At 44.6% G+C, this 25,000-nt stretch overlaps 3 protein-coding genes across 4 annotated transcripts in view; 1 reads left to right on the top strand and 2 right to left on the bottom strand.

Annotated features, from left to right (window-relative positions):
* Positions 1-19,639, bottom strand: part of ttc7a (tetratricopeptide repeat domain 7A) — a 51,348-nt gene extending 31,709 nt beyond the window's left edge. Inside the window, 9 exon segments of the mRNA XM_030378943.1 lie at positions 1-34; positions 913-1,082; positions 1,274-1,352; positions 2,476-2,600; positions 2,975-3,105; positions 9,827-9,995; positions 12,211-12,374; positions 17,587-17,773; positions 19,510-19,639. The exon segment at positions 1-34 is cut by the window's left edge and continues 30 nt beyond it. Coding sequence (XP_030234803.1) covers positions 1-34; positions 913-1,082; positions 1,274-1,352; positions 2,476-2,600; positions 2,975-3,105; positions 9,827-9,995; positions 12,211-12,374; positions 17,587-17,773; positions 19,510-19,566 — 1,116 coding nt within the window. The 5' untranslated portion in view covers positions 19,567-19,639.
* An 11-nt stretch (positions 19,640-19,650) lies between these two features.
* Positions 19,651-22,939, top strand: mcfd2 (multiple coagulation factor deficiency 2, ER cargo receptor complex subunit). Of its 2 annotated transcripts, XM_030378945.1 has the most exons (4): positions 19,651-19,808; positions 20,187-20,378; positions 20,943-21,102; positions 21,748-22,939. In XM_030378945.1, exons 1-4 carry the CDS (start codon positions 19,702-19,704, stop codon positions 21,877-21,879), a joined length of 591 nt encoding a protein of 196 aa, XP_030234805.1. In that variant the 5' UTR covers positions 19,651-19,701; the 3' UTR covers positions 21,880-22,939. The 2 variants fall into 2 exon arrangements, with proteins under 2 accessions (XP_030234805.1, XP_030234807.1); XM_030378947.1 differs by lacking the exon at positions 19,651-19,808 and having other exon boundaries at positions 19,879-20,378.
* Positions 22,296-25,000, bottom strand: part of prop1 (PROP paired-like homeobox 1) — a 2,866-nt gene continuing 161 nt past the window's right edge. Inside the window, exons 1-3 of the mRNA XM_030378944.1 lie at positions 24,906-25,000; positions 23,916-24,118; positions 22,296-23,628 (exon numbers count right to left, since the gene is read on the bottom strand). The exon at positions 24,906-25,000 is cut by the window's right edge and continues 161 nt beyond it. Coding sequence (XP_030234804.1) covers positions 23,230-23,628; positions 23,916-24,118; positions 24,906-25,000 — 697 coding nt within the window. The 3' untranslated portion in view covers positions 22,296-23,229. The remainder of the gene's footprint in view (positions 23,629-23,915; positions 24,119-24,905) is intronic.

The raw sequence follows: 25,000 nt of genomic DNA, 5'->3' as shown, positions 1-25,000 counted from the left end.
GGCCTCCTCCACAACGTCTTGGGGACAGAAGCAGCTGCACAGGAAGCAGGAAGTAAGAGCAGGAGCAGCGCACAGACACTCGACGTGCACACACACACACACACACACACACACACACACACACACACACACACACACACACACACACACACACACACTTCGACAAACACACGTGTGCATGTACAGACATGCACGCAGACTTATACATAAACAAAGGTGTGCGCACGCACACACACACACACAAACAGGCATTTCTAGATGAGATAGGGTGTCTTGTTTCACCTGTGGTTCGGTAACAAAACCTACAGCATCCATTTCCTGGTGTATCATCGCACAGCCCTCTCTCAGGTGACACACAAACCCTCTCACACCCGCACGCAAACACACACACACATGTACACACTGACACATCTACACACGCACACACACAAACACAAACGCACAAACACATATCCACACACATCCACACTCATTTACATGACACCCTCTCTTGCCCTTATCTGAGGCAGCCTAAGTGGCGAGTACCCAGGGCATGTAGCAGTGTTCAGCTCCTGTCATCTCTACATAGTGGTGGTGGGGGGGGGTTCTTCCTCCTCACGTCCTCGTGGACACGTATCCTCCGCGATAATGTGGGTAGGATTAATCATGTGGCGCAGGAAATATGTGAAATTCTTACAGGGTGTGTGTGACTGTGTGTGTGTGTTTGTGTGTGTGTGTACGGTGGGGGAGATAGAGGTGGATGTACGTGCTTCTCTGTTCTCTCCAGTCTTTGAGCGGTTCTGTGCATTACGGTCTAATGGTACCGACCGGTAATGAGGAAAGGGGTTCACGTCAATATCATCAAGAACAATAACAACGATAGGACAAGTGCCCGGGGTCAAGGGGTCATGGAGGGGGAAGGGGTTTCCGTACCCGTCGATGGGGTAGCGCTGCGGGGGTCTGGCCCGGGGGTACATTGCGTCCTTGGAGGCGGCGGCCCCCTCCCTATTGAGCCAGGTGGGGGGCGGGGGGCCCAGGGGGGGCCAGTAGCTGTCCCCGCTCACCGAGCTCAGCAGCACCTGGGCCAGCTTCCTGGCTGCGGACTGGGAGACGCACACGCGACACACACGTGCAACACAGACACGCACAACACAGAGACACAATGTACGCACAACAGACACATCAGATCTGGCATAGAAATGGTATGCAGGCGGCGGCCTCTGTTTGTGTGTGTGTGTGTGTGTGTGTGTGTGTGCGTGTGTGTATGTGTGTGAGCGTGTGTGTGTGTCCTCACCTTCCTGAACTGCTGAGAGCTGCGTGTCTCCACCACCCTCAGAACCCGACGCAGCTGGTGAGTACCCTGGGCGAGATGACTGACACACACCACAACACAATGTGACACGATGCGACGCAACATAACACTACAAATCATAACACGATATAACACTCTACAACACAACAAATCATAACACGATATAACACTCTACAACACAACAAATCATAACACGATATAACACGGTTCAACACAACAAATCATAACATGATATAACACGCTACAACATAACAAATCATAACACGATATAACACGGTACAACACAACAAATCCTAACACATTAGAACACAACACAACTTGATACATTGTACCAAGACCTAACACAACAAAAGGTATCGTAACACAATAAACCAAGGCACAACATAAAACAACGTAATGCAGTATTACTAATGACATGACCCAATACAAGACAACAAAACACATCATAATGCAACATAATATGGCTCAAAATTACATAATACAAGGTGTGTTGTACATGGGAAAACAATAGTAAACAATATGTCAATGAGATGCCTGGTGGAATATGAAACCGTGGGTGAGAGAAGGGAAAGGACCATGTCACTCCATTGTGTCCTAGCATCAGTTCAGTATGTTTCCAGAAATTCCAGCCACAGTGAATGGAACCGAATTCACTTTGAAAATCTCTCCTTGAAGCTATAGCTTACGATTAAAATCATGGCATCAAAACTAATTTGGATACAAGATCTAATGAAAACAAATGGGAACCCCAGGTAGTGATTCATCCTTGAATAGTGTTTAGACCTGGTTTTAAAGAGCAACAGCAGCCTCTAGGGGTTACAAATTGTATGTGTAAAAAAACTGATATTTTGTATATCAAATGAAAAGGCACCTTACTGTATACAACTTACATAATTAAGCTTTTTTAAAGAACATTGTCATAATTATTACATTTAATTTAATATATATTAAAATAAAAAACCTAACTTTATTATTATTACCATAAATTACACCATAAATAATACCAAAACACCTCATGTCAATCAATAATAAACTAAACAGATGACAAAAGTGATCATGTTGTGTAATATTTTGCCTGAAATCTAATCAGCTATCATTAGCTAATAGAGCTGTCCTATAGCAGCAAACAAGACGATGTTTACCACGCTGTGTCTATTACTGTGTTGGTATAGCATTAGACTCACCCTCGCTGCAGCAGACACAGGTATCCACTCTGTAGCGCCGCCTGCAGGAAGAAGCCCAGCTCCACATCCACAGGGGGGTGGTATGGGAGGCCCTTTGCTGACTTTGAGTGGGTGCTCATCACCATCTGTCATGTATACACCCAATGAGAGTCACTGCTCTCGTTGGCTGAAAGCATGTTTTTGTCACATGCGGACATGAATCGTTCAAACAACTTATACGCTGTAGAAATATGTATCTGTGTATTGTCTTTGTGTACGAGCCTACTTATATTCACTCACTCCCTCCCTCACTGACACACGCACCCATAAACACCAACACCCACACCTACATCCACACCCACAGTCCACACACATGCTATCAGGTAGTAATTATCATGTTGTTGTCATGTTCAGCAGTAAATCCTACTTGTAGTTAGCAACAGACTTTTGTTTCCCCTTCACCCTTTTGCCTGGTTGGAGAGGGGGAGGAAGGGCAACGCCCACAGTCATGACCACACACCTTATCCAGCTCCTGCATATAGGAGAGGGCTGTGTCGCAGGCCCTGAGGTAGCAGGTGAGGCTCTCCTCCTCTCTCTCGGACAGACGCACGCGGGACACGGACGACAGCGTCTGGTGGTCCAGGGATAGACCTGGGGCGGCCAGGGAGAGGGGAGTCTGTCTCTGTCTGTCTGTCTGCCGGGTGTTAGTAGGCAGGACTTGATGTGGCGGATTTGCACTGGTTTAGTTTTAGTCCCTGCTCAGAACATTAGCGCAGTTTATTTGCTGCGTGGATATAATGAAGACTTATAATGAAGGATGAAAGAAAGAAAGAAAGAAAGAAAGAAAGAAAGAAAGAAAGAAAGAAAGAAAGAAAGAAAGAAAGAAAGAAAGAAAGAAAGAAAGAAAGAAAGAAAGAAAGAAAGAAAGAAAGAAAGAAAGGCAGACATACAATCAAACTAACTCACTTTTTAAACCATGTGTAGTTTTGTGGAACTATTGCAGGTCTGATGTCACTTCCAGTCCTTATTGACACAGAATAAGTAGAGGGAGCGGAGGACCAGCGTGGGCTCAGGGACCCTGTGAGATAAGGACAGGGGCCCCTGGGCAGGCCCAGACAGGGGCCCCGGGGCAGGTCCAGACAGCTGCCCCTGGGCAGGTCCAGACTTCAGAACTAACCACATAAGCAGACAGCTGCTGACATCCACCGACATCACCTCCCAGAAACTCTGACCCCCGACGATTTTCCCACAGCAGAATCTTCCACAAACACATATTTACACACACACACACACACACACACACACACACACACACACACACACACACACACACACACACACACACACGTACACACACACACACACACACACACACACACACACAAAATGCATCCCCGGACATTATGCGACCACAGGCAGGATGTGCTCTCTGGCGTGGTCGCTATAAACTTCATCCAGCGAGGCTCAATACAGCTCAATTATAAACAGCATGGTTCCTCATATTCCCTAGCTAAGCTGTTATGATCAGACATACAGCAGGCCATTAGTGTGCATCGAGAACCACCAGACGAAGGGAGAATGATGGCAACGATGAAGATTATGATAATGTTGATGATGATAACGAGGATGATGATGACACGATGATTTCCATGAAACCCTAATTAACCAGTGTCTTCTGGGAATTATAGACGAGATGAAAGTCTGCAAATGGGTACTATCAATTCTGCAGAATCTGTAAATGCACTAAACAAATAGACACAGGCTGCGTGTGCGTAACTCCCCCTTGTATCTCAAAGGAAGAACGATAATATTTATAATGTGAAACCCCTGCCCCTGTTTTCTTTTACTCCCGCCGAACTCAGGGGAGCTCCAAGGTCTCCAAAATAGGCCAGAACAAATCCATTTTAAGAAAGGTCACCTCGTCTGATACCTTGATTAAATTCCCTTGGTTACTTTCCTTCAACAAGTTGACAACATCAATGCATCACACGCTCACATTCTGTTCCACAGATGAAGAGGACATGGCTACTGATATAAATGCACCATAAAAGGCTACCATAGTTACAAAACCAAAACAGACCACAAAACCCTGCTTCATGCTACCAGTGAACAAAATGAAACACACAAGAGGTCCAACCAATCCTCCACAGACCCATTCACTGTTCAACAGTCACCATAAAGATCACACATCTGATCCGTTGCTTACAACTAAAGTACAGGCTTAAACAACAACTAAACCCAGGTTCTGGATACATAGTTACACAACAAATGGCCAATCAGGCAGACGTTTTCCAGGAATCAGCCGGACATTTTCCAGGCTCATCCCATTTCTCCTGATTTGGTTTCATCAAGCTGCCGGCCAGCTTCCTCTCGTGGGCCACATAAAAGCCCGTTGTCATTTTCAGGCCTGTAATGACTCCTTTGGGAGCAGGCTCATTAAGGAAATGTCCAGTGGAAGCAACCTCTCTCCTGCAATATCTGTCAGGAGAGACAGAAGCTGCCAGCACCTCTGTGTTGCCTCAGGCTATATCCCACAGAACAGGCTGTCAGGTACCACTAGGAAGGCTCGGTGGTTTAAAAATACACACGCCTAGTGCCAACAGCGTGTGTGTGTGTGTGTGTGTGTGTGTGTGTGTGTGTGTGTGTGTGTGTGTGTGTGTGTGTGTGTGTGTGTGTGTGTGTGTGTGTGTGTGTGTGTGTGTGTGTGTGTGTGTGTGTGTGTGTTCCTTTGTGTTTGCATCCGTGTGTTTGCGCATAAAATATTAAGATTATAGGCTATACATGCTTAAACATCAACTAACTGGGAAAAGAGCTGGGAGCTTCCCATCTATGGGTAGATGGGAAGTGACTGGAATTGAGCAACATCAAATGAGTCTACTGTCCTTTTTTCTTTCACCTGTGTTATGCCATTGGACTAGACTGAGCATTGTCTTACAAGAAGGTTGTCTCATATCTGGCTGTATGTGAGTTTGGCAACTAAGATTCCTAGTGTTTAGAATTACGATTGCTTGTTCTAACTTTCCATCTGTTACTACTGTGTGATTTAGGCCTATTGAGGCCCCGTCCACACAAAGCCGATTTCATGGCGAAACCGCAAAGGTCTTGTACGGTTCGGCCTTCCGTCCACACGAAGCCGGCGAATCCGCTGACCGAAACCGCAAACTTCTGAAACCACCCTCGGAGGTGGTTTCAAATCTACCCGGTTTCGTTTTGGATTCGTGTGGACGCCTGAAACCGACTGAAACCGCAAACCATGACGTCATCGCCCCCCCCCCCCCCCCCCCCTTCGATCCTCTAGCCAATGACTGTTAAGCCCGCGGAGTCTCACCCTTTATGCGCATGCTCGCCTCTTTTCTTATTTATTTTCCTTCTGGGTTTCTGTAGCAGAAGCAGCGCCCCTTATGGCCCTGGCTTGTGTACTACAGCGTTTCTACAGGTCTACCCGGTTTCGCTTGGCTTCGTCTTTACGGAGATACTTCGAAACCGGATAGATCGAAACCGTAACGGTTTCGCCCGTTTCGGCTTTGTGTGGACGGGGCCTTAGTCTGCCTATTTAGCAGAGTGATCAGTTAAGAGGCCACTCTGTCTAGTTTCTGTCATTTAAGGTGAAACAAAAGGCTTGATAGCTGGGCGGAGCTAAGTCTGCCTGAGCTACCTTGCCCATTTAAGGGCTAGCTATTGTTAGCGTCAGGAAACTACAAAGGAAGACCCGGGAAACAAAGACTAAAGGAGTCTCTGTGGGAGTCCCTCGAGGAAGCCCGGGGAGGCCACCTGCCCTATTGTAGCTATGTGTCGTCAGGATTTCCACCCGTAGACGGCGTTACCATTACTCCTCTGCTCGGCACAGTAACCCGTCTAATCTGTGCCATCCACCTACCCTTGCTTACACTGACCTTGAGGTGATGGGAGGACTCTGGTACTGCCAATCGGCAGTCAAGAAGGCGGATTCGATTTCAGCCTCCGCGTCCCTCATGACCCTCCACTTCCTGGCCCTGACAGAGACTTGGATCACTCCAGAGAACTCTGCTACTCCTGGTTCCCATCTCCACTGTCTACTCATTCTCGCACACCCCTAGACCATCTGGGTGAGGAGGAGGGACCGGACTCCTCATCTCACCCATGTGGTCCTACCAGGTCCTTCCACTAGAACACTTCCACTAGAACGGGGACTTCTATGACGAGATGGATGCCCTCCTCAGCTGCTTTCCTGAGGATGGCACACCACTCGTTATCCTCGGCAACTTCAACATCCTGCCAGAGAAGATGCACTCACCTGAACTAACCAACTTCTTTGCCACCTTTGACTTAACACAATCCCCTTCTCCTACCACACACAGGGCCGGGAACCAGCTCAACTTAATATTCACTAGGTCCTGCGGCACCTCTGCTCTCTCCGTTACCCCGCTCCCCGTGTCTGACCATCACTTTGTTGATTTTTATCTCCCCTTGAAATCCTCTCCCCCACTCCTCTCTAGTCCCCACATTGTCACCAACCGCCGTAACCTCAAATCCCTCTCTCCCTCTACGTTTGCCTCTACTGTTCTGTCTTCACTACCTCCTATCGAACGATTCTCTCAACTATCTACAGAGGAATCTTCAGACACTCTGCTATCCTCCCTCTCCTCCTCCTTGGATGCCCTCTGTCCGTTCCACTCCAGACCAGCACGATCCTCACCCCCCCCCTCCTTGGCTGTCTGAACCTCTGCGGATTTGTAGAACAAAGTTGCGAGCAGCTGAGAGGAAATGGAAGAGATCAGACTGTCCTAATGATCTATCTCACTATCTTTTCCTTCTCTCTGATTTCACCTCCACTGTGTCAACAACCAAATCTGCCTTCCACCGGACCAAAATCAACTCAAACCCCAGGAAACTGTTTTCCCTGTTCTCGTCCTTTCTCAACCCTCCCACACCCCCACCTCCTTCCTGCCTCACTGCTGATGACTTTGTTACCTACTTTACCCAGAAAGTAAAGGACATTAGCTCCTCTTTTATCCCTGCCTCCATCCTCCCTCCTCCCATCCCCTCCTCTGTCTTTACCCAATTTATACCTCTCACCTCTGACGAGGTCCACAGAATAATAACATCTAACCATGCCACCAACTGCGCCCTTGACCCTATCCCCTCCTCTCTCCTCCAGGATGTCTCAAGCGACATCCTGCCATTTCTCACCTCACTTATCAACTCCTCCGTGCTGCCAGAGCCTCGTCCCTCTCTTCGGTTCTCATTCTCCTCGACCAGTCCGCAGCATTTGACAGGGTGAACCACCAGATCCTCCTTGCCACTCTTGCTGAACTTGGCATTGCTGAATCTGCTCTTTCCTGGTTCACATCCTACCTGACGAACCGCACCTATCAAGTAACATGGAATGGCTCCTTGTCCAAACCTTGCACGCTTGAAACTGGTGTCCCTCAAGGCTCTGTACTGGGGCCTCTTCTGTTCTCCCTCTATACCAGATCTCTGGGCTCTGTAATTACATCACACGGATTTTCATATCACTGCTATGCTGACGACACTCAGCTTTTTTTCTCTTTCCCCTCATCTGACAATGCCCTGATTGCAACACGCATATCAGAATGTCTGGCGGACATCACCACCTGGACAACTGCCCATCACCAGTGGCTTAACCTCAACAAAACCAAGCTCCTCCTAATCCCAGGGAAAGATAGCCCACACATGGACTTACTGGTCACCGTTGAGAACATCTCCTTCTCCTACTGCCAGAAACCTCGGTGTGGTATTGGACAATCAGTTATGCTGCACCGCAAACATCACTGCGGTGGCCCGATCCTGCAGATTTGCACTTTACAACATCCGCAGAATCTGGCCCTTCCTCACAAGGGAAGCAGCTCAGCTTCTAGTCCAATCACTGGTCATCTCCCGCCTCGACTACTGCAACTCACTCCTGGCTGGACTTCCTACCTCTGCAATTAAACCCTTGCAGTGCATCCAGAATGCGGCAGCACGCCTCGTGTTCAACCTACCGAAGTTCTCCCATGTGACTCCCCTCTTCCGGGACCTCCACTGGCTCCCTGTAGTAGCTCGCATCAAATGTAAAACGATGGTACTGGCATACAAGGCAGTCCATGGAACTGCCCCTGCCTACCTCCAAGCATTGGTAAAGCCACACACCCCAGCTCGATACCTCCGCTCAACTACCTCAGCTGGACGTCTGGTACCGCCATCGTTAAGAGCTAGCAAAGATCGATCAGCAAAGTCACAACTTTTCTCGGTTTTGGGACCTCAGTGGTGGAACGAGCTCCCTGCTGTTCTCAGGACCGCAGAGTCGCTCACTATCTTCCGAAAAAGGCTCAAGACTCACCTGTTCAGAGTCCACCTCGAATCTGCATAGCCACCCTCCCCCTTCTGGCCACCATTGTACATTGTATTGCGTTGTATTGTATTATCGTACTTAACTGTGTAGCAATGTTGTGTAGCAACATTGTATTGTATTGTGTTGTATTGTATTATAGTACTTAACTGTGTAGCAACTGCAGTAGATGCTATCATTGCTTGAACACGGGGAATAGGTTAGCCTAGCGATTGTTGTACTTGCACTTAGTTCTATGAACATCCTTACTGTACCGACAGCGACATATTGTTGCACTTCTTATGACAAATGTAGTCGCTTTGGATAAAAGCGTCTGCTAAATGCCCTAAATGTAAATGGAAATTAGCGTGTGCAAATTCTCAAACACAAGCTCATCAACGGTAAACACACCAAAAACATCGAAACACAACTGCAAACACCCCAACACATATACAAAAGCCCCGCATGATAATTTCCGGTGGAATATTATTATATGCAGTGTAGAATGTGGATAGCCTACTAATAATAGGTCATCTTTGAAATGCTACCTTCACCTTCACAATCTCAGCATCCTACAAGAAATTGATGTATGCCACACAAACTGCAGAAAAACAAGTTTCAGAATGCAGGTTGAATCAGCCTGCATTGTAATCTGTTATTAAACTTCTCTGATGGGAAAGAACCTTTCTCTTCCACATATGATGGGAATAATAGTCTGCAGTCAATAATAGTTTGCTGGCAATAATAGTCAGTCCATTTTAATTATCTACATCATTCAACACTTGCATACGTTGTGTTAAGGCTTTTGCATTTATTTTGTGACTTTTGCATTTGAGATGTAGCATTTGTGTTGGAGATTTTGCATATTTGTCGTGGCTTTTTTTCATTTCTGTTTTCCGTTAATGTGCTTCTGTTTTTCAAATTTGTGAAGCTTTTTTTCTATGCACTTCCTTCAACAGGTGTCGGCCACCGTAACATACAATGTGGCCACGTAACATACAATGTGGCCACCGACACCAGGTTGGTGACATTCATGTTCCTGCTAATCTGGTTAGCATGGGGTACCTTTGATAGCGAAAGCCTCGGCCAGCAGTCGCAGGTGGTAGACGGGCTGCTCAGACTGGGAGAGTTCCTCGATGCTGACCCGGGCACACATGCCCTGGGCGTCCCGGTACCGGCCGTGGACGTAGTGAACCTTGGCCATCAGCAGCAACGCCTCGTTCAAGTACCTGGGCTGGAGGGCCAAAAAGGAGGGAAGACAGGTTACGAATCAACAGGATTCAGGGAATAATGTTTATTTTGGTTAAAGCTCTTTTTCATTTTAATCTATAATTATTCTTTTTTCATTTTCCGTGTCCATACTTGATGATTAATTAGTTCATTCATTTCTAGCTACAATGTTAAGGTTTTTGTATGATAAGAAACAATATTTTATTCCATTGATGCTTATAATCAGGAAGAGAAGAGGACCTTTTCCAAAGTGGAAGAAACATTCCACTCTGAGAGACAGTGGATTAGTGGTTAAAGGTTGGGTATGGAATTCGCTTTTTTGGCAATTTTTGGAAAATGACTTGAAATCCTTATCATAACCCGCTTACAGCCACTGAGTTAGAAATACTGACATGAAAATTAAACAAGTCAATCATCTGTGGAACGGGCAGGGCTCGAAAAACTCCAGCCAATCATTTCCATTGCCACCGAGTTGCATTGGACAGTAAGTACGTCAATCAAACGGTCGTACTGCACTCCCCCTCCCCCGCGCCCCGCGCGCGACCCCTTCGTGCAGTACTCGTGACCCAGAGCTAGTGACCCAGAGCAAGCTCCTGTTTGTTGTTATCCTGCGGTAGCTAGCTACTGGAACTAGTTAATCCACATTTGGACCTAGCAGTAGAAGACAATTTCCATGGCAGACAAGACGCCACCATCCCCACCACCACCACCACCACCACCACCACCAGCAAAGAGAAGGAAAACTCTTTTTCAGAGAGTAATTGATAATAAAAACGCTGAAAGAGAAAAACTGAAATCAAGAATAATCCTAGGCGCTGCTTTCGAACGTTGGCGGCAACTGAAGGACGAGAAGGGTCTAAAAACCGATGCTTGTGTGGCGGTTGACCTAGTTTCAAAGTTTATAGACTACCGTTTATACTCGGTAATACTGGTGTTGAGACGAGTGTATTACTCGGTGTGAAAATGTCCACACCGCGGCAACCCTAGTGAAAACCAGGACTTCCAATACAATTATATGAAACAAACATAAATTTTCTAAAAATAGTAATGATTTATGTGACCGTTTAATGTTTATAACATCTGGTGCAACCATAGCCGCGGGAACGTATTCTCAGCAGGGAAAAAACTCAGCCTGCACTAGACTCGCAACTCGTTACATTGATAAAAAAAAGATATATAGCAGCGCAGCTCAATTACACCAGTGCATGCGCGCACAGTTGAAAATCGATCGTTGTGTTCACTTCCTTCACACCATGGTTCACATCCAGCTGCTCACAGAACAAGTTTAGCGCACCACCGCTACCCTCACACTTTTTCATATAACCTTTTTTCAGCACTAGGTCATATGAGCATTAAATAAATGCTGCGTCTCAAAATGCCTTGGACAGCAGCGAGGATGACTCGCTTTGCCACGGGCCGAAACAGTTCGGAGCGACCACAGCCAGAGCGAACACAGCGGGGCAGAGGAGTGTCAGGAATAGTCTTTGGTGTACACATCAGCCTATTTGCACTACTGTTTAGTGGCAATGCAATGTTTTATTCTATGCCTTTTTATTTTCGTATATTATTTCAATTAATACAATTTATTCATTCATAAAAACAAGATCTGGTCTTCAAATCTTTTTTCCAAATATAGCTCGTCTTACAATGGGGTTTGTGTTTATATTCGGACCAATACGGTACAGCGGGCGCTCACATGACGTTAAGCATTTCCTGGTGCATAATGTGACGCCTCAGAACCTAAAATCCCGTTTCTCCCCGTTGACACGACAACACATAACCGGCGTTTTCAGAAATCTCCACTTTGGCCGGAGTTTTTAGAAATTATCGTTTTCTGTGATAAGACAGGGCCTCGGACAGGGGGTGTTGCAGCACCCCCAGCACCCTTACTTCCCGCGGTACTGGGTGCAACTTACAGCTGAATGTAGTGCCATGTTGTTAAACGAAAACCTACGCTAGCCTGGCTCGCTCTCGCGCATCTCTGTTCGCGCTCGTGCATGATTGCGCGTCCAGGTACTTGGAATGGGTGGAGTCAGAGTCAGCGTTGAAGGAGAGGGGGTAGGACCATTTGAGTTGCGTATTTTCAAAATCTGCTGGCGTTTCGCAAATCGCATACCCAACCTTTAAGTAATAGCGATTCTATTTATGAAGAAAAGCCACCATGGGTAAAAAAAAAGAGTCCAGGTGAATACAGACGACTGTGTGTGTCTGTGACTGACTGATAGTCTTCCACGGCTCAGGATGGTGTTCAGGTGTCCCTTTGCCCTGGACAACTTTTCCTGGTTCTGGTCCACCACTGGCGTGGAGCTCCGCAATAGGTCCATGTTATCCTGCAGGCCTTCCTCCAGCAGGGCTTCGGCCAATAGCAGCGTTCCATAGTCATCTAGGAGGTGGGATTTAGAAACAGGGATGGAAGAATTCAACATCTGTAGCAATATATCACTTCCCAATTCATAGAGGAGGTTCAATTTAGTTGCTAGTGGAAAAAGGGTAGACTTTATTTCCCTTTTAATAAAGTTTGCCAATCTCATATATCTGCATAGGTCCAAAAACCTATTTTCATGTTCTCATGCCATGTTTTTTTTGGTTTTTATGAAAGGAATATCAATTTAGTTAAAGTGAACATTGGCTTACAGCAGTGGCGAAGCTAGACTTTTTTTGAATGCCTTAGCCCACCCTATCGTTTCGTCAGGATGGACAGGATGGATGCTGTACACCAGGGGTCAGCAACCTTTTCAACATGCAGTGCCAGTTCGACATTTTCTCGTTAATGGGTGTGTCTTAAGCAACAATATATTAAAAATTATGACACAGCGACCAAAAAAATTTGGAAGACCTGGAATTGTACTATTTCCATATAGTCCACAATCATGCATCAACATTTAAAATATTTTTTTGGTTGTTATATTTGCAACAAGGGTTTACAAATTATAATTACATAAGTCGCATCTTAAAACACAATTTTCAGAAACTCATTCAAAAACCTATTTGCACTGTGAGAAATGTCAAAAACGAGAACATATGAGAATGCAGGAACCATCCACATAAATATCTTTGAGAAATCTACAGCTTTGTAAAACCATGTGAAGGCGATGCATACAGGCCACTTGCAACAATATTTTAAATATTTTCTTCTCTATTACTCACAACATAGGTCCAAAAACTATTAATTGACCCCTGTTTCAGAACACTACTTTCTGTAACTTATTTAAATATATTTGCACTGGGAGGAAATGCCCAAAACAGAATAAAGTGCAAAAAAAATCGGCAATAATGATGCCACATTGTGCTGTGACATTTTTTAATAATAATAATAAAAAATATATATATATCTATAATTTTTTTTTTCTTTTAAGTGTGCCAATGATTATGCTGCCCCGTGCCAGTGGTGGCACGCGTGCCTAGGGTTGCCGACCCCTGCTGTACACTAATGAACAGGCTCATATGGGCTAGTGAAATCGAGCACAACCTTACTGCAGGAATCTCTAACCTCTGAATGGTGGGTGGGCGTCTCCTGTTTGACAAAACCAAAAATACAGCACGAGCGCACCTAACATAGTTTCTGCTGTTTTCTCTGTCAAAGAGGCTAGCTAGTCTTAATCAGAAAATCCCCGATTTACAGCTGTGTTATAACGTGACCTGGTAATAACACACCTGACATAATCTGTCAGATGTCTATTAAATGACAGTTGACCACAAGGCGATTCTATCTATGCCTCTTCTTGAATTGCTTCATGTTTTAGTCGGCAGAGCCTTGTAATGCTGCGTAGCATGATAAGCATGCTCTATACATTGATTATTCATCTTGATTGAAGTCTGCACTGGAAGCCAGGGGCGATTCTAGGTTCTGACTTTTGGGGGGGCTCAACCCCAGGAAGCCACAGTGGTATATTATGAAGTATATAAAAATTCCTGTCCAAGATTTTCCACAACCTTTATTTTCTTAGTTACTATGCTGTTGTATGTCTAAGCCAATAGCTGGCAGTATTCACGTTTCTATCTAAAAGGTGAAGCAAATCTTTAGAAAGTTCGCAAAAAATAAATTCTAATTAGGTGCGTTTCAATCAAGTGGTTGGAGCGGAAAACTACACACATTCCAGGGCTTGTCGTATCCTTTTGATAAAAGCCTCTCTTAGGTCCTGATGTATAGTGGAATTGTGTTGTTTTCCATCTAAAATAGCTGTAATGTTTATTTCTTCGATGACAGCAAGGAAAAAATATACCTCTTCAGCAGTCCACACGTATCTATTATTCACATTGGCCATCTGTTCCATGGACGTATTTAAAGGATACATTGTACATATTTATAATTCGAAATTCGTCGCAGCCTTTATTCCACAGATACTCCAGGGTCTATAGCATATAACCGCGTTGTCTGATTACAGTTTAAAGCTCTCGTTTTGAAGGCTGAACAGACAATTTGACTGGAATTATTTCGGTGTCCATATATCAGGGATTAATGGACACGGTATAATTGAAGGATATGCAAACATAGACATCCTAATATATATGATATAAGATGTCTATGTATACAAACGCTTAAATATATATATTGACGCTACAAGTTGATGTCGGCAGGGTTGCTATGGCCGGTTGTTATGCGGAAATCGGAAGGACGTTGTCAGTCCTGTGCGTTCAATGTTCGCCACGCCACAGCTGTTTCGAAAAGTGTGTTTCCATCTCCCATTTTGCGCATTTACTCACCTTCGAATCTCAAAAACCACCTCAGGCGAGTGGATAAACTTTTTTGTGAATTCAAGGATTTTTATGTGAATTTTGGTGTTTCCATCACCAAAATTCGCAAAAAATCAGGGGGATGGAAACGCTGCTTAATAATACAGTTCTAATCCTTTCATCACTAAAGTGATGAAAGGAAAAAAGACTGTTTGGATGAAGGAACAATCAATGGATGTGAACTGTAATAACAAATTAAGAGTGTAAGTTTCACTCAAAAATGACTATATTTTCCGGAATATTTTACTGAAACACATTGGTACAACATGTACTAGATTAATGATATGAGAAACACTATTTCGGGAGCACTAAATTATGTCACCTCACTTTCGTGGACCCATACAATTTTATAAATTGTATCAACATACATTTTTATAAAACTTGTGATGCAAAAAAATCAACAAGTACAACATGTACTTGCCGAATACTTTGAGAAACAGACCACTATTTCGGGAGCACTAAACTATGTTGTCTCACTTTCAGGGACCCATACATTTTTATAACACTTCTGATGCCAAAAAATCTTGTTCTGATGCAAAAAAAGGGTGCTAATTTTCAGTTTAAAAAAAACGCTGGCATTATTTTATCAGCTGAGGGCGTTTACATTGCCATAACAACGTGAGCTAATCAACAAGTACAACATGTTCTAGACCCGTGGTTCTCAATTACTTTCTGTCATTCCCCCTATAGGAGACAGACATTTTTTCACGCCCTCCCTGAATGGAAATAGCCTACTATTGAGAACCTGCTAATATTTATTTATTTTGATTAATCAAATTAGCGGAGATAACATCTGCAACAACTTAAAACAATTTCCAACTTCAGTTTATTAACTCAATTTATAACATTTATACAAGACTGCTAAGTCTGTGTGAATCTCAAAACAGAGAATCAAGAGCAAATGATTCACTGGGGTTTGCATTTAATTAAAAATATTTTTAAACAGTAAACATTGGTCACTTGTCAGCTTCATCAGCTTATTCCCTTTAAAAAAAAATGTATATATATAAAAATAAAAATAATAAAGACACCAAGTCCCTCTGTCATGACTTTGTAAGATCAAAATTCTTTCAAAACTTCTGACCCTTGGTATTATGTTTCTTTAAAATAAAATAAAAGAAGTAACTTATTAAAATAAATAAATAAATAAATAAATAAATAAATAAGACACTAAGTCCCGTCATTTGGAAAAGGAAGGGGGGGGGGGGGATTCTTGTGTTGTCCCATGTGTAGTTTCTTTATCTCTCCATTAGATGTCCTCTTTACTCTCCTCAGTGCTTCCCTGTTATCCATCCACCTGTGTACATTGTCGTGTCCACCTGTGTGTTCCTGTGTCCATTTATATAAGCCCTTTCTGTTTGTCCCTTGTCATATTTTCTGTTTCTGTAACCTGGCATTCTGGTGTGTTTCTTGCTTACTGTCCTTGCCTCTAAATCATACTCTTCAGTAATGCCGGCTTTTTCTTTTGTTACTTTTATTAAAAAAAATAATAATCTCTGCAAATTCTTTAAACTGTTGTGTTTTTTTTATACCTGGTTCTACATCTTGAAACGATCAAACTGTATATCTTACTTGTGGCCAGTAAAACATAGCATCTTAGCATAGCAGCATCTATCATCTTAATAGTCAAACAAATGTATTTGAAATACCTATTCGTATATTCTCATGGATTAGTAATGACATGCCTAACTGAACCTACCTCCAGTTCTTCATGAGTTATGTGTTTATAGATTCTTGGAGAGAAGTGACCATAAAAAATCATGTGTATACATCTACTGTTAATTTTGGCTTTCCTGTTTGCCTTTGTGTGTGTGTGTGTGTGTGTGTGTGTGTGTGTGTGTGTGTGTGTGTGTGTGTGTGTGTGTGTGTGTGTGTGTGTGTGTGTGTGTGTGTGTGTGTGTGTGTGTGTGTGTGTGTGTGTGTGTGTGTGTGCGTGTGTGTGCGTGTGTGTATGTGTGCGTGTGTGTGTTCTGAAGCCAAGTCTGGGACCACTGTTTAGAACTTGGATTAGAGGACAGATAAGCGAGTTGCTTTTATCATTATGACCAAGAACAGACTCATCAGCAGGCAGAGGTGATAAACAGCAGGAGGAATACATATGTTATAGGCCCAAATGTGCTTTTCAAGGGACTTTGTTTGTACAGTAAAATATAGTACTACTATACAAACGGATAAACTGCGTTAGTGCATTGTTAAATATAAGGACATTCTACACAACAACCACACAGACTAAAGACAATTTATATCTGCATTCAGACATTTTTAAACGTATTTAAGAGCGTGGAAATTTTGAGAGGTAGATCTCATTTGGAAAGAAAATAGCCATATGACTCATCTAGTCTATATAAAGTACTGTGGGAATATTTATCCATCGCTAACTTTGTTTTGCGAATGTCCAAGGTAAAAAATCTCTCCATAGCGGGTCGTTATTACGTCTGCTGGACAACAGCTGAGCGACCACCTAACCTCCCTCACCTCAGCCCATGTTTACTATGTCGAGTTGAGGACCGGAGATACGTGCTTTGACAACCAGCAGCGACATTGCGATAAGCCCAAGAGTTCCTGTTCAATGTAAGACCCCGTCAAAGTCAAATACATCAGTGAATGTTGTGGTTAATAAAAAACAATCTGCAAGGAAAGTCATGCTTGTGCATGTGTAATCCCTTATTTGTTTGGTAAGTGATACCATGTTGATATAACTAAGTCTCATACGGCAAAGACATATGCCTACTGTATAATTGACAGACTCCTAAGAGTACAAAGTTCAACTTTCCCAACTAGCCTACATAGCCAATTCGTCAGATAAGCAGTCCAATAAGTGCGGAGAAAGCCAATATACCCCCCGGATCAAAACCACTCACCATCCTCGTGGATCCGGGCTGTCAGCAGCTGATCGATCAAAGCGGGTATCTTGTCCCATTGGCACTCGGCTCGGTGCCGCTCGATCTCCGCTTCCAGCCGGTATTGCGAGAACGACACCCTTGAAGCCATACCAGATTTGTCCCGGTGGTGGCTGTAGTCCCCAGACACGATGGGAGTAACCGCCGACTACAAACACACGTAGATAAATATGTAATCTTAACATGCGAGAGACAGCCCACTGCACACTCGTTGGTGTACAACTAAATAAAGAGGAATTCATAAATGAATAACCTATGGTAAAATGTACAAAACACATTAACATATTCGTAAACAACTCCCACTAGTGATTCCCAATAATTATTCATGAATGTGTGTGTGTGTGTGTGTGTGTGTGTGTGTGTGTGTGTGTGTGTGTGTGTGTGTGTGTGTGTGTGTGTGTGTGTGTGTGTGTGTGTGTGTGTGTGTGTGTGTGTGTGTGTGTGTGTGTGTGTGTGTGTGTGTGATGGTGTGTGTGTGATGGTGTGTGCGTGTTTGTCTGTCTGTCTGTATGTGTGATAGTGAGTGAGTGATTGTCTGTCTGTCTGTCTGTCTGTCTGTCTGTCTGTCTGTCTGTCTGTCTGTCTGTCTGTCTGTCTGTCTGTCTGTCTGTCTGTTCCGTGTGTGTGTGTGTGTGTGTGTGTGTGTGTGTGTGTGTGTGTGTGTGTGTGTGTGTGTGTGTGTGTGTGTGTGTGTGTGTGTGTGTGTGTGTGTGTGTGTGTGTATATGAGTGTGCGTGTGCCTGTGTGTATGTGTGTGAGCAATAGGCTAGGTAATACAGTTCTTACATGAATTGTATTTCTGTCTTTGAGTCTGAATCAGTTTACCCTGTTCCCTTTTCCCTCACAATGCTTTTGAATCTAAGTGGTTCACAGGAGAAGGTGTACAGGACAAGACATGACAGCTGTCACAAGCGGAACAATAGCTGTATGCAGGCCTTGGTGTAGGCAAAGCCAAAAAATGTTTTATTTTACTTCCTTTTATTACAAACCTTATACATTTCACTTCAAACTTACTGCTGCTAAATGAGCAAATGTACAAGCCTATGTAGGCTGCAGGCTGCTGCTTTGCTTACAGCCAAGAGCCGCTCCATGTTATATCTTGTAGGCTTACTGGAATCAAGTACGGATCATGATGCTGAACCCTCACTGTTGGAACCTTTTTGATACCGTCTAGGTTGGAACTGGTGTTGTTGCCACTAACCCAATGTGACAACAATTCAAACAAAAATTCACAATGCGTTGTGATGCCTCTTTATGCTAGTATGGATATTTTGTCCTTAGGGTTATCTTTTTTGTTCCATGATGACCAATATGTTGAACACTTGGCTTGAACTAACAACTAATGACAGGGCATAGCCCTATTGGACACCGTTATAGTTGTATATTGGGAGTAGGCCTATATACACCAATCTGGGATCAGGCTGTTCAGAGAACCAATACAAAAGTGAGGACTATGTCCTTCATGCTAGATCGCATGTTAATCTTTTTCCCTTTGACCCTTTAACGGGATCAATTACAAGGATTAAGGCAATTGCCTGCAACACGCTGGAAATGTGGCCAAAGCCGCAGAGCAGAATTGTGGCAAGCATGACATGCAACATCTTTTTTTTAAATGTGTAAACATGACTATCGATAGATCATGGTAAAGTTTTTCTTTTTATAACGTTTGACATTCAACCCCTTCACCTGTAGAGTTATTACAGCTAGGACTATTTTTTATAACGTACCAAACAATGTCCCAATTAAATTCCGAAATTGATTCGACAACATACACATGTAATAATTGTATTATGGGGGTCATCACAATGGGATTACTCACTGGGGACTCGCCTAAGGGTTGGGAAGGATGTGACTCTAACTACTGTAATAATAGAGAAGAGAAACCTCAAGCCGTCTGAAAAGGGATTTGGCTGCTTCATTTTCTCTCTGGAAGTTTGTCATGGATAGTCGGCCCTTCAGGACTAACAGAATCGCACAGACGTCTCTTCCCTGTGTGTGAAATGTATTTGACAACCCTGTGCGACTTTGACAGTGCGTTGAGCCACGCCCACTACTGACGCCTAGTTAAGCCAGCCAATGAGACCTCGCTGTCGTGTACAACAGTTGAGAGGTTTCTACGGCGCGTCGCCAGGACCTAAAAGCCCCAGAACTCAACAATTTACAGGAGAATATCTAACCGTCAGGTGATATCACTTTTCTTATATGATTCTGTGCAGCAATTCGTTATTTAACTCATCGTCCTTATTAACTTATGTTAAAGAGATAAAACGTGGTGACAAATTGCACTGTGCAGTCCAATATGTTCAGCTAACGGTAGTCACGGTGGACGTCTCTTATTGGATGGCTTGCAGCGGTCCTCCATATGTAAACACTGGGACATACTCACCACCGCCTGGCATCAGACCTCTAATGCGTAATTTTAACTAGATTGTTAAGTGAACTGAGGTTTCTTAGCTAGAGAGGAGCAATCTTCACAAGTCAATCAAACTGTTGTATGTGCCGTATGTCATTCATTCCCGTGAGCAGTCAGCAGCGTATCTATCCTTGTGTTTGTCCATCAGAATGACAAGAAGAACGCGCTCTTCCAGGGGCATGGAGTTGAGTTGTGTCTTCATCATTCTCTCCAGCTGCTGCCTCCTGTGCGTCCGCTCTCACGGAGAGCCAGATCAACAGGCACAGACTCCGGACTCTACTCACATTCAAGGTGGTCATGGTCATGGTCGTCTCGATAGAAATATGATCCAAGACAAAAAGTGAGGGAGAATTTCGTACATTTTAAACGTGTTTATTTTACCTCAAATATTGTGTGTGTGTGTGTGTGTGTGTGTGTGTGTGTGTGTGTGTGTGTGTGTGTGTGTGTGTGTGTGTGTGTGTGTGTGTGTGTGTGTGTGTGTGTGTGTGTGTGTGTGTGTGTGTGTGTGAGAGAGCGCCTGTTGATTGTTGGGTATGAATTGTGCATGCAGTTTCGTTCCTAGAACATTTGCAGGCGTGTGTCTGTTAATCATTTACCGTCTGAATATTTTGGTCGTCTACTCATGGCACCGCTTTGAAAGATATCAGAAGGTTAACTTGAAGTACGTGTGTGTTGATAGCAGACCGTAGACCAAGCTGACATAGCAGTTAACCTGGAGTTTGTTCTGTGGTGTGACATTGTGGCTTCCCAATGCTCATAGTGCTGGATAACACAGTGAGCTGAGAAAATAAAGATTTCGCTCTTTCTCACTGTGTGTGTGTGTGTGTGTGTGTGTGTGTGTGTGTGTGTGTGTGTGTGTGTGTGTGTGTGTGTGTGTGCGCGTGCTCCTCTGTGTGTCCGAAAGCCACATTATGGAGCACCTGGAGGGGGTGATCGATAAGCCAGAGGCGGAGATGTCTCCACAGGAACTGCAGCTGCACTACTTCAAGATGCACGACTACGACGGCAACAACCTGCTGGACGGGCTAGAACTGGCCACCGCCATCACACATGTGCACAAAGAGGTAGGCGACGCGTGTGCACGTGCCCCTGTGTCCTGGCTGCTGCACACCATGTTTGGGGGACTGTTGAACATACTAGTGCATGCTAGAGCTACCCCTAAGAAATAAGTATGGAAAATATTTTCAAGTGAATGTTAATCGTTCCAAATCGTAGAATCATACTGTTCAATATTTATAACTGGAAGTGATGTACGTAGAAAGGGCTGAATGATTATGGATGCACAAATTTGGCACCAAGTATGGGTCCATACCATGGGGATGAGGTCTCTGTACAATTAACTACCATAGATTATGCTTACTATACATGCCTGCCACCAGAGGGACAGCTACTGTGTTGTACGTCTTTCATCAGGTTATAGTGTTAATATTGACTTTGTCACTGTGCCTCCCCAGAGATTTACAGAGGAGCAATCTGAAACCCGTAATGCAATTATTAACAGTAGACCTGTTGTCTTTTCAGTTTTTAAGGCCCTCTTGCCCTTTAAATGTATCAGGAGAACTACACAGATGTGAATACTGGCATCCACCTTTTATTTAACAATGTTTTATATTTCAATTGATATTTCGGTATTGTAACTCTACATAGTGCCTTTCTTAAACCCCTCCCCCCCCTTATTTTTTATTTTATTTATTTTATTTGTCAATCAGGAAAGAGGTGAGAACACCCAACCAATGAAAGAAGAGGACCTGATAAATCTGATCGATGACGTGCTGAGGGATGATGACAAGAACAACGACGGCTACATAGACTATATCGAGTTTGCCAAGTCACTCGAATAGAGCGGTCCCTAAGTAACAGACGACTCCAGACACCCTCTCTTCCTCTCTCGCTGTCTCTCTCTCTCTGTCAAACAACCACCCCCAGGGTACCATGGCACCATGGCTATGGGATGGGGTGGGGGGAATACATTACCAGAATTGAACTTTGCAATTCCAGTGCAGTCGATAGTCATAAACATCCCCTTCTTTATGATCCAGTTCTGCAGACGGTCAATATGAAAGATGGAGCACTTAATTGTACCTGTATGTTGCAAAGGCAATTCATCTGCTGCTGCTTGTGCATTTTCAAAGTACCATGTGGCCTTTTATTGAAATCTCTTGCATATATACCAATTTATTTTTCATGTCACCCTGGAGGCCTGAGCGGGATCAGAAGAATTGTGGCTACATGTTTATGAAAATGGCTTTTGAGGTTGTTTTTTTCTTCTGTTTCTGCTCCAACATTGGCCTCCGCCGCACAACTTTACTTTCAAACAGCCCCTCCCCATTCCCGGTACCTCTCGTACTGTTACTATGACTAGCCCGCTTCCCTCCCTGTGTGGTCACAAAACTCCCCCGATGGAGACCTGTGTTGCCCTCTGTCGTCTACTTTGAGCCAGCAGAGCAGAGCGGAGGCTCGGGACCAAGCTTTGCTCAAGTGACGTGAATGTAACGCATCATCACTGGTTCTGCTGCGTATGTTAACTCGTACACACTGGACACGCCAGCCGCTCACCGCGCCCGCTGGGCCGCCAATCCCCTCGTTCCAGTGGCACATTCCCATTGTTTGAGGAAAATGTAACTCTTCAGTTGGTTTGGGTTTTGTTTTGCGTGTTTCAAACGCCGGTTTTCACCTCAACCACCAAAAAGGGATTAGTGGGATCGATCGATGGGAAAAATGGTCTTGGTCCATTCTTATTTTTACAAAAAACAAAAGTATATGCTATAAATGTAATATTTTTGTCACTTAGTGTTAATGGTCTTTTTGAAGGCAGGTTATTTTGAATACAGGTCTATAAATGTAAATGTTTATGTTAGCAGAGAAGCAGCAGAATGTATTAAAATACATTTGAAATCAAAAGCACCTGTGTATTTTATTAATCCTTGAAAAACATTTTTAAAAAATAAAATTCTAACCCATAGGATGTGGAAGCCGTAGACAATTCAGAGAAGATGCATTTACTGTATATAAAAACGATATTAGGCATTAAGCCTATCACGCCTTTCACAATCAATCAAATAAATGAACAAACCCAGAAAGTCCCAGGAAATGAGAAAACATAATCAATATGTATGATATATGTGGTTGGTTAATGTGCATTACATTAACATCATAACTTCTTTGCATAGGCCTCTTCTTCACTAGTATTTTTAGTTCCAGTGAGAGGCAGAGTCAAGACATGACATGGAGGCCAGGGAGAACACAGGTGTGCCCAGGTTAGCGGGCGGGCCCCCTATGGTCCTGAGGGGCCCGTACCATTCCTCGTGCTGGCGAGGGGGTCCCGGGGGCTGGGGCTGCACCACAGCAGGGCAGGGACACTGGCCAGGGACGGCGCCTGGGTGGTGCGCATAACCACCAGAGGGCAGCATAGAGCTGAACCGGTGGATGTGCGGCAGGGACTGGGGGTAGAACTGCCGGCTGATACCTGAAGCAGGCATGCACATGCTGCTGATCAGGGCCCCGGGCCCCGGCAGGACACCCACCGGCAGCGCCTTCTTGGACGCTCGCTCCTGCTTCCGTTGTTTGGCTCGTCTGTTCTGAAACCAAACCTGCTGAGGGATTTTCCACGAAAGTAAAGGAAAATTCATGTTTACAGCTGTGAATAAATGTTAAAGAGGATTTCTACAAATGACCATCTTCACCAACCACCATTTGCCCACAAACTCACAAACTAAAAGTACCTGAGATTGCACCAATTACTCAATTAACCACCATATCTCCGAAACCCAGCCAACCTCTGACCCAATAAGTCAATGTATCCCAAAGTCCCTGGTCTGACATGTTGGCAGAGCGGCCCATCATGACGTGTTTATATATAATATGCCCCCTGGCCCACCTGAATGCGGGCCTCGTTGAGCTTGGTGAGGCGGGCCAGCTCCTCCCGGCAGTAGATGTCGGGGTAGTGGTTCTGAGCGAACGCCACCTCCAGCTGCTCCAGCTGCTTGTGGCTGAAGCTGGTGCGGTGGCGGCGCCGTGCCGGGGACAGGAAGTCGCGCCCCCGGCGCCCAAATCCCATGCCACTGCGGACCTCTCCGATATCTGAGGAGGACAAAGGGAAGAGAGTCAGGGGTGGTTGTGGGTGGTCATGACCAGATGCCATAGTCTTCACTTGTACACACACACACACACGCGCGCGCGCGTGCGCGCGCACGTATTGTGGGAACTAAACTCTCCCCTGGCTCCTATTTCTTAGGCCTGTACGGTCTACCTTAGTGCTTCCCAGCTCGACCCCATAGACACGAACATAGGTGGTCTTAACTCTTAAACCTGATTCACTGTCACAATCAACTTTCACTGATGGTGGTGTTCAGAAAAGGGGGATCCACCTTGTGTGGTTCCCAGTCCCACCTGGCAACCCGAGACGCCAGAGGCCTTCAGCTGTCAGAGAAGCGGCCAAGTGGACACTGGATGGGGATTTGAGGCAGATTAGTGCCACAATAGCCAAAACACAGACTCATTTATCAGATTGGTCCATGGAGAGAGGGCAGTCCAGCCACATTACTGTGGTTGGAGGGAACAGACGGCCCATTGAAAATGGCCTGTTTCTACTAATAACTCAACATATAATGTAGTTTGAAGTGTTGAATTTGCGACACTCGAACATAGATTAGGTTTGGATTCCTTTTACACGTTAACAAGTGAATATTCGCATCAGCGAATTTAGACAAAGTGTATCAAAAGAATAAAGGATTCAAAATCCATCAGCGAGTCATCTGTTGCTTACAGTTGGATGGGACTCCTGCATTTACCCCTATAGAACCATCCATCCATAGCACCAGCCGACAACAGAGACACACGCCATATCCATGGAACAGAGTGGACTCACCCGCAGTGGAGCTCACCGTGGCCAGGTCCGAGTACACGTCTCCACACTCCGGATGGCTTCTTGAGACCATGCTGCCTCCGGTTGGCTTCAGCACC

This window comes from Gadus morhua, chromosome 15, assembly GCF_902167405.1.
Source record: "Gadus morhua chromosome 15, gadMor3.0, whole genome shotgun sequence".
NCBI lineage: Eukaryota > Metazoa > Chordata > Actinopteri > Gadiformes > Gadidae > Gadus > Gadus morhua.
The sequence above is the reverse complement of the archived record's forward strand: the minus strand, read 5'-3'. Positions and strand labels throughout refer to the sequence as shown.